The following is a 15,468-nucleotide window of genomic DNA, read 5'->3' as shown; positions in this document are numbered from 1 at the left end:
GCCAGGAGTTTTATTTGGGTTTCCCATGTAGGTGGCACAGGCCCAAGCACTTACATCATCTTCTATCACTTTCTCTAGGCCTTTAACAGAGAGTTGGTTTGGAAGGCAGCTATGCTCTTCACTATACCAATCAACACACCCAGAGAGCTGGTTTGGAAGTGGAGCAATCTAGACATGAACTGGTGCCCACATGGAATGTTGGCATTGTAGGTGGCCGCTTTACCTGCTGGAGTCACAACACTTGCACTAGGAGGAAATTTTTTTTCGAAGAAAGATTCATCCATCTTCCAAAAGCAGAGGGAAAGAGAGGGAAAGAAAAAAAAGAAAGGATCTTTTATCTTATAACTTATTCCCCCCGAAGCTGAAACGGCCAGGGCTGGTCCAGGTCAAAAGCCAGGATCCTGAAACTCCATCCAGGTCTCCCACATGGATAGCAGGAACCTAAACACTGGAAGCATCATTGGGTCTGCATTAGCAGGAAGTTAGAGTGAGGAGCTGCAGCTGGGAACCAAACCTGGTGACTCCTACATCTTGATTTCTGCACTTACATGCTCACCCAGACAGTCTTGATGGAGGTAGAAAAGAAGAAAGGTGTAGCAGTGTATGAGGTAGTAGAGTTGTTCGGTGTGGCACTTGTGTAGCACCCTGGGAGAAGTGAAGGGCCTTGGAGGCCTGTCATTCTCCCCCTCCTCCACCCACTTGCCAGCCACACCAAGAGTGCTGCACAGCCAGAAAGAGGAAGTCTCCCTGCTGAGTGTGCAAGAGGAAGCACCAGAAGGTGAGCAGCGATGACTGCTTTCACCCATGAGCCAATTACAGAAGCAACCGGAAGAGCAATGCACCAACCAGATGGGGTCCCCTCCGCCTAGAAGGCGTCACCTCCCCGGCAAGCTGGAAGTGTTTGGGGACGCCAGGCATTGGTGTCTTGATGCTCCTCTCCCTCAGTGGCCATCATGTCGCTGACCTCCCTGTATGAGCACAAACTAGCAGAGAAGCTCACCATTCTGAATGATCGAGGCCAGGGAGTCCTGATCCGAATGTACAACATCAAGAAGGTAAGCGCCAGAAGGAAGTATTCTTGCAACTATAGGGCGAGGGAGTCTGAGACCTGCAGGTGCAGCGGTCCGATTTCTTCTTTGGCATTGCTTTGGCCTCCAGCCCCTCCGATGATGTAGGCCAGACAGTTCTAGGAGGCTTCCTCATAGGGTCTCCCTTTTGGGAGTCTGATGCTCACCCCTAAGAGCCTCTGTTACCCGCTGAGGGTGGGGACGAGAAGGGAAGGGTGGGGCAACAGTACTTGGGTTGTGAGTGATTCAGATGAAGCTCCAAGGTCTAGAATTCCGGGCCTGTTGTTTATTGCTGAGATCTGAAGCTGGATCCCTGGAACACACTTTTCTGTGGAGGTTCTTCTCTAGGAGGAAAGTTATAGACAAGTAGATTAAAAGGGACCAGGTGCTTGCTGGGGTACTTGGACTGGGGATCATTCATGCCCATGTGCATAGGACAAAGCTGGGAGAGGGAACTGGGAGAAACTGGTGGCAGGGGGAGGGCCAGGGATTGAACCAGTCAAGGAGATGGAGAGCTGAAGACAGGGGTATTTATGGGGAGTTCTTGGGAGAGAAAATGGGGACCGAAGGAGTGGGCTTTTGTTCGTTTTGTAATAAAATCAATCATCAGGACCTGCCTTCTCTGTCTTGCTAAGGCCCTTGGGAATGAGATAATTGTATAATGGCAGTAATTGTGACCCTGAGCCCCAGTCTGGCTACCAAGTGGTCGCCTTTCTTACTTCTTCCGGCTGCAGTTGCCGGCGGGGAGGCAGCTTCCCCTTTGTGCTGGGCTCCAGCAGGCACTGAGATCTCCCCAGCACGAGATGCCAGGGTTGATCCTCAGCTCTTAGCTAATGGGTTTCATGTTCTGGAACTTGTTCCTGTACTACTGCTGTGCGTGCTTTTGTAATGAATTTCCTGAGAGAGACTGCTTGTGGAATGGTGCATGGAGAGGGGGATGTTTGGGAGGGATCGAAGAAGGATTGGAAAGAAGATGTGGCTCATTTCCCCGCAGACTTGTTCCGACCCCAAAACTAAGCCACATTTCTTGCTGGAGAAGTCCATGGAATCATCGCTCAAGTTCATCAGCAAGAAATTCCCCAACATAGATGTCCGCAACGGCACGGTGAGAGCTGGGCCCCCTTTTGCTCTGTCACAACTCTGGGCTGGGTAGCCTACATTCTCCCTCTCTGGCCTGGCTCTCTTCAGACTGCAGGGCATGGAGTAGCATTCCTTGACTTTCTTAGGCTGTGACACTTCCAGTCTTGAGAATTCTTTTTTTTTTTTTTTAACAGATTTACTGAAATTTATAGAAAATACACAGAACAGATTTTTACAGATGAGAAAGAAGCCCATGGAGTGGACTAAGCAAGTGGAAACTATATTAATGTGGCAGATTCTGGTCTGTAAATAAAATATATATATATATATATATATATATATATATATATATATATATATATAATCAAATGCCAGGTCTTTAAGGAGTCTTTATGGAACTAGGGAATTAATCCCTGTCTCTTTTTACATTTATTTATATTTTCTTTTAAATATTGTCTTACATAATTGAGAGGCACATCTGCCCATGTGGGCCTCTGTTAAGGTGGGGAGGGTCAGGTATGAAGGAAGCTGGGTAGAACAAAATTTTCTATTTTTTTTCTCCTGTATCCACAGGGGAGGAGTGCTTCTTTCTGTCACCATTAGTACTCAGGGATGGGAGATGGTCTTTGATGACGTCTTAGAGACCCCTACGTAGCGAAGAATGTTCCAAGGATGTTACTTGAGTGGTTTTGATAGTTCTGAGAAGTCATTGGTTTTATTGCTCTAGGATTGAGTAAAAGCTTTCCTAGGTCTATTCATTGACAAAATTCACTTTAGTGCATCTACAGATCCAGGAACATGCTACAAAGGTTGGCCAGGAGAATCGTCCAAGCTGTTCTGCTTTCCATCCTCTGACAAGGCACTTGATGTCACCTGCTGGTGTAGATGAGCTGGCTTTCAGGTCCCTTGTGAGCATCTAGACATGCTGTCCACTGCATAGGTATCCGCAACTGAGGAGGCCTAGTCCTGATACATGCACACCAAGGTCACACCATACATCCTGTGATCTTTCCCTGTGGCTGGCGTCTGAGTCCAGTGGTCTAGTTGGGAAGTCTCCCAAGAAACCTCACCTGGGGTGACCTTAGACCTGACTCTTGTGTTTGCCAGCCAGTGCAGGTTCAGGTTTGATCTGTCACCTGTACATGCCAATGCACATACCAGCTGATGTAGTTGACTGACCAGTTTTGTCCCAGCCTCATACCTCACATGAAAAAATGGCTGCTGCACTCCAGTATCACCAGCCTGCCACAGATCTGGTCCTCACTCATACTAGTGGGTGCTGTGGCCTAGTAGGGACAACCCACAATAACTGCCAACAGGCCTACCCCTGGCCCTAGTTTCTGTGTGCGCCATCCCAAGCAGCCTAGCCCACATCCCATCTGACTCATTTATACCCATGGGTGTTATGGCTTGGCATAGCCCAACCTGCCCCCAGACCTGGCCCTCACCTGTGCTGACAGCTGCCACTGTCTTGTCCAGCCTGGCCTGCACTCAGCCCTGTTAATTGTGCTCACTGGCAGTAGGTACAGTCTAATAGGGAAGTGCCCACAGTTTCTCTGCCAGGCATGCTCCCAGCCCTGTACCTTGTGCCTGCCAGGGGCCCTGCGGTCAAACCTTATATGACTTGTTCCTAGTTCTGGCATTTACCAGCTGGTGCTATGGCCTAGTTTGGCTGGTATACACTCATTCTGGCTCTTGTGTGCACCAAAGTTGTGACAGTCTAGTCTAGCCTCACCCACCCCCAGTGCTAGCTCTCACACTGTAGAAGCCACAGTGCTGCCTGGTTTTCCTTATAAGATCTGGGAAGATGCTTTGTGCCTGCCGAAGACAGTGACTGCAGCGTCCCTCAAGCTAGAACACCTTATTATTGTTCCTGGTTCCCACTCAATGGTGCCTCATTGCCTGTCTTAAAGTTATACATCTAGTGCAATATGCCTGATTTTTCTGAGAAGAAATCTTAGCCTCAGGGACCAAAGTTGTGGCATGGTAGGAAAAGCCACTGCATATGATGCCAGCGTAATTGGCACTGGTTTATGTCGCAGCTGCTGCACTTCCCATCTGACAGCCTGCTAAGGGCAAGCAGTGGAGGATGGCCCAAGTTCTTGGGTCCTCTGCACTAATGTGGGAGATCCAAAAGAAGCTCCTGGCTCCTGGCTTTAGCCTGGCTCAACCTCAGTCATTGTAGATGCTTTGGAAGAAAACTAGTGGATGGAAGTTTTTTCTCTCTCTCTCTCTTCAACTCTGACTTTTAAATAAACAGATCTTTAAAAGAAATGCTAGCCCTAGATTTCCCACCCATCTTCCCTATACCATCTTCCCATTCTGTTAATTCTGACTTTGACAGAAATAGTGAGTGGCTTCAGTGAAAGGGGCCTTGAACTTCCTCTTGGTTAGCCCTCCAATTGTGGTCAGGATTACATACAACATCCATCTAGATTAACCACCTTCAGGAGTTCCAACTTGCATCAATGAGTTTTAATTTTTAAGGTCATTTAGGTAGCACCCCTGCTCTTGTGTTAACTTGGACTGATACCCTTTTTCATTTGTTTTGTTTTTTTTTGCTTTTTCTCAGCAACATTTAGGACCAATACATCGTGAAAAAACCGAGATCATTCGATTCCTCACCAACTACTACCAGTCATTTGTGGATGTCATGGAATTTCGGGTAAGCTCTCTGGGGCCCACGTACCCTCCATATGGGCATCATCTTTCAGAGGCCCATCCTTCTTCAGTAGGTCTTCATTTGTGGTGCTTCATACATGTGCTTGAGCAAGTAAGAGTGATGTGTTGATATTTGATTTCTTTCAGTTCTAAATTTTAGTGCTAGATGAAGCAAATTGTAGAGGAGTAGATATCAGGTGTTCAATTGTAATAGAGGCATAAGCTTATATGCACATAGTGTTCATATAGACATAGTTATTTGATTTCTTTCAGTTCTAAATTTTAGTGCTAGATGAAGCAAATTGTAGAGGAGTAGATATCAGGTGTTCAATTGTAATAGAGGCATAAGCTTATATGCACATAGTGTTCATATAGACATAGTTAAGATTAGAATATGATACATCAAAACTTAACAATAACTATTTTTGGGCATGGTTTATGACTGGCTTCAATTTACTGAGCTATATATTGTTTTCAATTTCATTGTGATAAAATAGACATACAATTTATCATCTTAACCATTTTTAAGTCCACACAGTGGACTTAATGTGATGTCAAATGTGTTTATAATGTCATGTAACCAAAAAAAAAATAATGTCATGTAACCATCTTTTCATTGTGTAAAACTAAATTCTATACCCTTTAAATAGTAACTTCCTATTTTCCCATCCTCCACTCCCTGGCCACAACCAGTCTACTTTCAGTTTCTATGATTTTGACTACCCTAAGTAGCTTCTGTAAGTGGCATCATGAAGTATTTGTCCTTTTTGTGCCTGGCTTCTTTCACTCAGCACAGTATCATTAAAATCCATGCATGTTGCATAGTGCAAACTTTCCTTCTTTTTTAGGGCTATGCTACACTTTGCTTATTTGTTAATCTTTCAGTTATTGTCAGTAATTACAACAATGCTTCTATGAACATGGGTATACAAATATCTCTTTAAGAACCTGCTTCAAATTCTTTTGAATATGTATGCCCATAAGTGGACTTGTTGAATGGTATGATCATTCTATCTTTAACTTTTTGAGAAATCATCATCCAATTCTCCAAAGAGCATTTTATATTCCTACCAGTAGGACACCAGGATTGTAATTTTTCCACATTTTCATCAGCATTTGTGATTTTTTCTGTTTTGGTAGTAGTCATCCTGCTGGGTGTTCTCTTATTGTAACTTTGACTCACTTTTTGCTAATGACTAATGCTGTTAAGTATCTATGTGTTTATTAGCCATTGGTGTATCTGAGAAGATACACTTTTATATTTTCTTTGGACAAATGTATACATACCCTAAATCCTTTGTATGATTCTCAATTTTTTTGGGAGGTAGTTATTGCTGAATTTTAGAAGTTCTCTCTAAAAAGGTAAAAAAGGCATATGCTTTTGCATTATTTGAGCTTAAAAATTTTAAGTCTGTTTCCCCAATATTTTATAACAAACCTGATGAAAAGTGGCTAGAATAGTGCAATGAATAAGTTAATATTTTGAGTTCTTTTAACCTCTATTTTCTTCCTGAGTCACTTGAGTTGTAGATATGACATTTAATTCCCCAAATGTTTTAGCAGACATCTGCTCAAAACTAGAGTATTTTCCTACATAGCCCTAATGTCATTACTCTGCTCAGGAAATGTAGCATTGCTCTAATAATATCAACTAAAACATAGCCCATATTCATATTTCTCCAGTTGTTTTGAGAATTGCGCAGCAGATTTAGTTATGTCTCTGAAGTCTTCCTTTAATCTAAATTAATTCCCAGCCTTTGCCTTTCATGACACTGACCTTTTTAAAGACTCCAGGCTAGTTACTTTTCAGATTATCCCTCTATTTGGATTTGGCTTATTGCTAATACTTTTTGGTAGCAATGCTACATGGGTGATATTGTATTTGAATTTTCGACAATGAGCATGTACTTTTTAAATTGATTTATGAATATATAGCACTGTTTAATACAATCTTTTTGAAAGGTAATTTGATAAAAAGCAGTACAGCAATTCTTTTTTTTTTTTCAAAGATTTATTTGTTTTTCTTGGTAAGTCAGATTTACAGAGAGAAGGAGAGACAAAGAAAAATCTTCCATCTGCTGGTTTACTCCCTGAGTGGATGCAACAGCTGGAACTGTGCCTATCAAAAGCCAGGAACTTCTTCCAGGTCTCCTACTCAGGTGCAGGTTTCCAAGGCTTTGGGCTATCCTCGACTACTTTCCCAGGCCACAGACAGGGAGCCAAATACAGTGATTCTTAAACGTTATTTATTTACTTGTTTATTTGACAGGCAGAGACAGATAGCGAGAGAGAAAGAAATCTTCTATCTTCTGGTCCACGCTCCAGATATCTGCAATAGCCAGGGTTGGGCCAGGCTGAAACAAAGCCTCCCACTTGTGCGGCAAGGACCCAGCGACTTGAACTATCACCTACTGCTTCCCGGATTGTACATTAGCAGGAAGTTGGGATGTAGAGTAGAATGAGAACTTGAACTCAGCTCAAGAACTCAGATATGCAAATGGTTTTTTTGTTGTTGTTGTTGCTAGAAAAAGGAAAGACTTATTTTGTTTTTATTTGAAGAACAAATTTACAAAAAAAGCAGAGATAGAAAGAGGTCTTTCATTTACTGGTTTATTCTTCAATGGCCACACAGCCAAAGCTGATATGATCTGAAGCCAGGAGCTAGGAGCCTCTTCTGGGTCTCCCACATGTGTGCAGGGTCCCAAGGCTTTGGGCCCTCCTTGACTGCTCTCTCAGGCCATAAACAGAGACCTGGATTAGAAGCAGGGCATGACCCAGTGTTTATTTGGATGCTGGCACCATAGGTAGAGGATTAGCCTGACACTCCAAGGCACCAGCCCTAGCAGTGGCATCTTAATGGCTGTGCCAAGTATCTACCCTTAATGTGGCAATTCTACTTTTAAAAATTTGTCTTTTTTTCTTTAAATGCTTATTTATTTGAAAGACTGAGTTACAAGCAGAGTGAAAGAGGCAGAGACAGAGACACAGAGAGAAACAGAGGCCTTTTATTTACTAGTTCACGCCTCAAACAGCATTAATGGCCAAGGTTGGGCTAGGTCAAAGCCAGGAGCCAGGAGATTTTTCCCAAATGTCTCACATACATGCAGAGACCAAGCACTTGGGCCATCTTCTGCTTCCCCGACAGGTGCATTAGCAGGGAGCTGGATCAGAAGTGAAGCTGCTGGGACTCAAATTGGTTCCCATATAGGATGCTGGCATTGCGAGTGGTGGTTTAAACCATGACACCTTGTTATTAGCCCCGGATATTTGTCTTAAGGAAACAGTTAGCTGGAAGTGGAAGGATACATGTACAACTATATATGTTGTTGTATTGTTTGTGACAACTTGACAATTGATATATACAATATATTTTGGCTAAAAGTTTGAGTAGATGTCATTAGATAATAGTATGTAGCTGTTGAAGATGATAATATTTATTTGTTTTAATTGTTGTGGGAAAATGTTCTTCACAATTATTTAATGCAGTAGCAAATTGCAAGGGTAGTTATTTGTGTTTTTTTTAATTGGTTACATTGCATTATGTGACAAGGTTTAATAGGCAGTGGGATTCCCCCCACCCTCCCAAACCCCCCAACCCCCCCCATGGTGGACTCCTCCACCCCGCTGCGCTACCACAGTTCAAATTCAGCTGAGGTTCTCTCAATGAAAGCATCTATCAGGCATAAAGTCCAGCATCATATTGTCCAGATAAGTTCATCTGTTGAATGCCTGATTGTTAAGAATCAACCACTTATTAACAAGGTTGTAGTTGCCTTTCTGTATCTTCATTTATTCATCTGCTCAAGTGGTTGTACTAGTTCTCCAGTAGTGAAATGCTGCCAATCTCGCCACTTCCAGCTCGATGAGGTCATTGAAGAATCCACTGACTGCCATAAACCATCACAGAGTCTTTATAAGCCCAGTATTTCGCTGCCAACATACAGTTGAAGTGGTTGATTGACAAGGGTAGTTATTTGTTGCAGTGGCTTAAGTTGCTGCTGGGGAGGCCTGTATCCCATATCTAAATGCCTGATTTAAGTCTGCGATACTTCATTTCCAAGCCGGCCAACTTGTGGCTAACGAGCATCTGGGAGGCAGCAGAAGATGGCCACCTGTGCTGGAGACCTGGCTGAAGTTTCAGGATCCTGGCTTTGGCTCATCCCAGCCTTAGGTTTTGCAGGTATTATGGAATTGAATCAACAAATGAAAGATCTTTCTTTGTCTCTCTGCGTTGAAATATAAAGATAAAAAAAAAAGAATAAAATAAAAACTCTACAAGTAGAGCAAATTAAAATACAGCTGAAGTTATAAGATTTGTGTTCCCAAAATGTATATTTACATAGTTAATATGTACATGTTAAGAAGGTTGGAATTACTGAAAGATGCGATTATGAGTGCTTTTCAAAACCAATTAAAATTAAGCTGATCTGTATTTTCAAGCATTTCTATAGTAAACATACATTATTTATATATTCAAGAAGCAATGCCAATTGCAACCCTTTGAGCATTGCAGGATTTCTTCCCTCTCCCACCTTGCATTCCCTGAGCCCATCCCAGCTTGCCGAGCCAGACATACATGGAGATGACCCAAAGAAGAGGGAAATGGGGACAGAGAGGAATATAGGGTTTAGGGGGCATAGATTGGAGAGTGTCAACCTAAACAGAGGGTGGATTCCGGAAAGAATGCTGGGTTTTTAATGCTGGAGGCATTTAAAAGCCACAACATGGGAAACATGGAGTCCCGAGGAAATCTCAGGGCGCTGGCTGGTTGCTGTCACCACCAGGTTCTGAGCTCCAGGCCTTCACTATGGCTCTTTAGGGAAGGAAGGGAAACAGGGAAACAGGGACCCCAGAGTATGGTATGTTGTGGAGTAGATTAGCGCTGGGTGGGACCAACCTGGGTTTCAGATCTCAACTCTGTGATCTACTTGTATGTCTTTAGAAAAGGGACTATTCATTTTATTTTTTTATCTAAAACAATTTTATTTTTAATGATGCTTACGTAGTTGATCAGATGGGAAGGACCTGGGAAAAGTGCATGTGACGGTTGTTTTCAAATTTTCTATTTCTTTTTCCTGTATCTGGGGAAAGAGGGGAGATAAGCAGAGAAGCCATATCCAGCCTCCTAACTGCCCCAGTACCCAGAGATGGAGAACGGCCACCTGATATCAACCCAGGATCCCCGATGTGGCACACACCCTGAGGGTTCTGCTCAAGTGATTTAGATAGCTCTGAAATGCTGTTGATCTCATGGATCCAGGGATGAGGCACCCCTTCCAGTGTCCTTTGGCTGACATAGTCAACCTTAGAGTCTAGAGGAAGTCCTTAGAATCCCTGTTTCCTTATGTAGGAAACGAGATCTCACCAGTGGTATTGGTGAGAATTCGTGTGGAATTCGTGTGAGATCACGTGTGGAAGACATCTAGCTCAGTGTTAAGCAGATATCCCTTCCTGACTTCAGAATATAAGATCTGTAGAGTGACATTATTTGAGTGAGTGGCTGAAAGTGACCCTCGGCTGTGTCCTCTGAGAATTGGGCAGTGGACTGGGGTTATAGAGAGGCACTGCTAGTAAATGAGTTAGCCTTGGGACCAGTACAATGGCTTAACTGGCTAATCTTCCCCCTCCAAGTGCCAGGATCCCATATGGGTTTGTGTCCTGGCCATTCCACTTCCCTTCCAGCTCCCTGCTTGTGGCCTGGGAAAGCAGCAGAGGATGGCCCAAAGCTTTGGGACCTTGCAACCGTGTGTGGGAGAGCTGGAAGAAGCTCCTGGCTTTGGATTGGCTCAGCTGGGGAGTGAAGCCAATCCAAATTGCCCGTTGCAGCCATTTGGGGAGTGAATCAGTGGGTGAAAGATCTTTCTGTCTTGTCTCTTGGTAAATCTGACTTTCCAATGAAAACAAATACATTAAAAAAATAAAAAAGTGAGGCAACAGACCTGGATAGAGATGTAGAGGCCACGTGCAAGCAGAGATAGGGTCCTTAGGTTCTGATACTCTCAGCATCCCTGATTCATTCTGTGCTCTTGGGCAAAATTCTCATCTGTTAATTGAGATAAAACCTTTTTGGGAAGATGAGTTGGAAACATTTTTTACTCTATACATTTTAATAAGTTTTGACAGAAAATTTCCATCACTACCAAGGTTCTCTATGCCCCTCCACACGCATCAATCCCTTACCTGTATTCTGGCCCCAGGCAACCTTTAAATCTGTCTTCTAGAATAGACATTTCTTTTCTAGAGACAGAAATAAATAGAATGTCACAGCATATATTCTTTGGTGTCTGGCTTCTTTTGCTCAGCGTCATGCTTTTGAGATTTGCCTTTGTTGCACATATCAGGGCTTCATTCTCATCTTTGTTGAAAATTGCTCCATTGTATTGGTACAATATATTCAGCCGTTTACCTGCTAATGGGTATGTGGGTTGTTTTCACTTTTGACCATTATGTTTAAGCTGCTTGCCATTTTTCAAGCACAAATATTTGTGAGTATGTAATTTTTCATTTCACTTGGGTGAATAATCTGTAAATTGAATTGCGAAATAATACAGTGTAAGTATATTTAATTATGAAAAGGTTTATTTCTTTATTATTTAAAAGGCAGAGAGAGAAGAGAGAAAGAGACGGAGAGAGAGAGAGTAAACTTCCATCTACTCTAGTCATTCCCCAAATGTCCACAGCATCTGAAGCTGGCCAGGTCAAAGCCAGGAGCCTCGGAACTCCAGCCAGGCCTCCCACAAGGGTAGCTCAGATGCATGTACTTGAGCCATTGTCTGCTGCCTCCCAAGATGCACATTAGCCATGAAGTTGGATTAGAAATGGAGGAGCTGAGACTTGAACTAAGGCATCCTGATATGGGCTGTGGACATCTCCTCAAGGGCAATGTAACCTACAGTTCCACAGCACCTGGTTCTGCTGAGTACCTTGTCATGTGTCTGCTGGCTGTTGTTATTTTAAAGTGTTGGTACAGATATTTTTACAACAAATTTTGTCCCCACTCTGTGTTTTTGAAAAGGCACAAACATGTACACACACACGCAGAGATTTTACATCTGTTGGTTCACTTTCTAATTGCCTGCAAAAGCTGGGCTGGGTCAGGCTGAACTTAGGAACCAGGAATTCAGCCTGGATCTCCCACGTGGATGGCAGGAACCTAAGTGCTTGGGCCATTACCTGTTGCCTCCATGGGTGTACATTAGCAGTACTAGAATTTGAACCCAGGCACTCTGGTGCAGTATATTTTTTTCAAAGATTTATTTTTATTAGAAGGTTAGATTTACAGAGAGGAGGAGAGACAGAGAGGAAGATATTTCGTCCTTTGGTTCACTCCCTAAGTGGTCGCGATGACTGGTGCTGTGTTGATCTGAAGCCAGAAGCCAGGGGCTTCTTCCAGGTCTCCCACATGAGTGCAGGGTCCCAAGGCTTTAGGCCGTCCTCAACTGCTTTCCCAGGCCACAAGCAGGGAGCTGGAAGGGAAGTGGAGCAGCTGGGACATGAACCAGCACTCTGATGAGATCCTAGCACATGCAAGACGAGGACTTTAGCAACTAGGCTACCATGCTGGCCCGCCCCCTCAAGCAGTATCTTGGGCCAACATGCCCAACCCAACATATTGAAAAGGAATACATATAGATATATTCATTCCTATTTGTATACTTTTGAACAATTCTACTTTTACAGAAATGAAAGTACCAATATACAATGGGTAAGGCCAGAAAGTACGAGTAAAACAAATGTTCATCAACAGGAAAAAAATGCTAAATGAAACATGGAATGGCATAACCATGGTTATTATGGGACTATCAAAAAAGAGTGAATTATTCTTGGGCCCAGCGGCGTGGCCTAGCGGCTAAAGTCCTCGCCTTGAAAGCCCCGGGATCCCATATGGGTGCCGGTTCTAATCCCGGCAGCTCCACTTCCCATCCAGCTTCCTGCTTGTGGCCAGGGAAGGCAGTCGAGGACGGCCCAAGGCTTTGGGACCCTGCACCTGCATGGGAGACCTGGAAGAGGTTTCAGGTTCCCAGCATCGGATCGGTGCGCACCGGCCCGTTGCAGCTCACTTGGGGAGTGAATCATCGGATGGAAGATCTTCCTGTCTCTCCTCCTCTCTGCATATCCGGCTTTCCAATAATAATAAATCTTTAAAAAAAAAAAGAGTGAATTATTCTTTACCAGATGACTTTGAGGACTTTTGACAAGGTTGAGGGAGAAATGCCAACAAAAGCAAGGATATTTCAATTTTGTAACACAAAGGAACACCGAATCTCTCTCTCTCTTATTTTCTGTGAGCATAGGCTTATATAAATAAGAATGAATAAACCAGGTTGTGAAACTCAATTGACTGAAAGTTGGGGTAGGATGGAAAGTGGCTGCTTATGTGGGGGGAGGTGAAACTTATTCATGTGGGTAAAATTATGTGTGAAAAGAGAAAGAATCCCGGCCACTCTAGAACATGGCATAACTCAAAATTCAATAAATCTGTAACAGGCCAATTTTTAAGTTGATAATTTTGACTGGCCCACAAATGATGTTATACATACCCAATGGTCCTTACCAAAAAAAAAAAGAAACGTTCCCTACCCTGACTGTAGAATGAAATAGATGGAAATTACCTGGCTAGTTCTTGACAAATAGTAGGTATTCAGCAAACACAAACAAATGGAAAGTTGGGTAGTATTGCTATTTGTTAATGGTTAACTTCTAAGAAAAGGAAATGGAATACAAGAAGAGATTTGAGTTTTGACAATAGAAATGGGTTTGACTTTTAGCAATTTTGAACCTACCTGTTAGACAATCTACATTTTGTAAGCTTTCTATTAATGGAGGAATGTAACCCCTCCATGCGGAGTGCATTAGTGGAGGAATGTAACTGTAGTGACGTGCGATTGTGGAGATGTGGGCATTTGGCGGGCCAGGGTGAAAGGGGCGTGGGGAGGCACCTCCTCCTGTGATGCACAGTGCTGGCCCTTGTTACCTGTGGCTCCCTGAATCACTAGGGTGAAGGTCCGCGCCCCTCAAGCTCAGGTGGTATATGTCACTTTCTCTTTACTCCTCATTCTTTTCTCGCCCCCAGGATCATGTGTATGAACTTCTCAATACCATTGATGCGTGCCAGTGCCATTTCGACATTGTAAGATCCTTCACAATTCTCTTCTGCAGTGCAGTCAAGGAGCAGGCTAGGTCTGGGTGGGTCTGGGTCGGGTGGCATGAGACTAGAAGAATGGTTCCTTCAGTTGTTGCTCCAGGGCTGTAGTCTTTTTTTTAGGGGGGAGGGGAGTAATAAGGGCCGAAATTAAAATTTATCTGCCTGTGATTTACGTAACACAACAATTATACCAAAGTCTTCTTACTCTATCTTCAGCAAGCTCCCGATGCTACCTTATTGTATCTTGTGCTACTTTTTAAACCTCAGCTTTTTGTTCACATTTTCTTCTGAACTTTCAACCCCTTCAGGTCCTATTTTTCTTTAGATCCACTCATTCTATCTGAAAGGGTTGGGGCCAGAGAGAACTACACACACACACACACACACACACACACACACTCTCTCTCTCTCTCTCTCTCTCTCTAACTGCTGTCCTTGGATTCTCATGTATTTTCCTCACAGAATCTCAACTTTGACTTCACCCGGAGTTACCTGGACTTGATCGTGACTTACACCTCAGTTATTTTACTCCTGTCCCGGATTGAGGATCGACGGGTACTCATTGGCATGTACAACTGTGCCCATGAGATGCTGCACGGGCATGGGTGAGCTAAGGGGTGATGCTGTGTCGAGACTAGGGGACAAGATGCTGTGATTTTCCATATGGCAACCTATAAGCTGCATGATGACCCAGGAAAAGCAAGGTGCACCTTGATGTATAGTTAACCCTGAAATCTCTACTAGTGGATTATCAGTTTGCATTATTTCCATTCTGTTTTTAATTCTGCACTGGATTCTATTCTTTTTCAGGTTACTACAAAATGCAAATAATCCTTTTTAGTATGTGTAGGGGTAGTCTGAGTTAGATAAAAAACCATGAAAGGCAAGTTATATGTGAGAATACATTTGGAGCCAAGTAGAAATGGAGCTCGAATTATCTTCACTTCTGTCCTCCATTAGTACAAACTTTAATACTAAGTATTTAAGTCAGAGTAGGGAATCTTTTTTCTGCCAAGGATCTTTCAGGTATCTCATTTGTGGGTCATAGAGAATTATCAACTTTAAAAATTAGCCTGCTACATAGACTTACTGAATTCCAACTCCTGCCTGTGATTGCCTTGGCTGGGCCAGACCAAATAATTTTGCAGACCTAATGCTGCTGTGAGCCAGCTGTTTCCCCACCCCAATTTAAGGGCTGAGAAAATGAAGACCAGAGGGATCTGAGTGGGTGGCGGTGCATCATTCTACGTGTGAAATGCCTTCCCATGTGTGCACCGGGACACTTCACCACATTCCTTACCCAGGAGACTTGAATATTGATGTTTCATTTGGGGCTATGCACAGATTTGTGTTTAGGCATATTAACCTGGTTTCCAACTAGGTGGCCTAAGCTTACAAATTATCTATCATGAGTCTAACCCTATTTTGGATGCTTATAAGGAAGCAACTTTCATGGGCCTGCCCCAAATTGTATGATTCTAAGTAACTCTAGCTTTGCAATGGGGTATCTGTCCT

At 43.3% G+C, this 15,468-nt stretch overlaps 1 protein-coding gene across 1 annotated transcript in view; it reads left to right on the top strand.

Moving 5' to 3' along the window:
- The first annotated feature begins 709 nt into the window (after positions 1–709).
- The window catches only part of NCKAP1L (NCK associated protein 1 like), a 48,553-nt gene continuing 33,794 nt past the window's right edge, over positions 710–15,468 (top strand). The window contains exons 1-5 of the mRNA XM_004583141.4: positions 710–1,055; positions 2,062–2,172; positions 4,720–4,812; positions 13,882–13,938; positions 14,416–14,558. Coding sequence (XP_004583198.2) covers positions 954–1,055; positions 2,062–2,172; positions 4,720–4,812; positions 13,882–13,938; positions 14,416–14,558 — 506 coding nt within the window. The 5' untranslated portion in view covers positions 710–953. The remainder of the gene's footprint in view (positions 1,056–2,061; positions 2,173–4,719; positions 4,813–13,881; positions 13,939–14,415; positions 14,559–15,468) is intronic.

This window comes from Ochotona princeps, chromosome 15 (genome assembly GCF_030435755.1).
Source record: "Ochotona princeps isolate mOchPri1 chromosome 15, mOchPri1.hap1, whole genome shotgun sequence".
Lineage (NCBI taxonomy): Eukaryota > Metazoa > Chordata > Mammalia > Lagomorpha > Ochotonidae > Ochotona > Ochotona princeps.
This window is presented reverse-complemented; position numbering and strand designations above follow the sequence as displayed.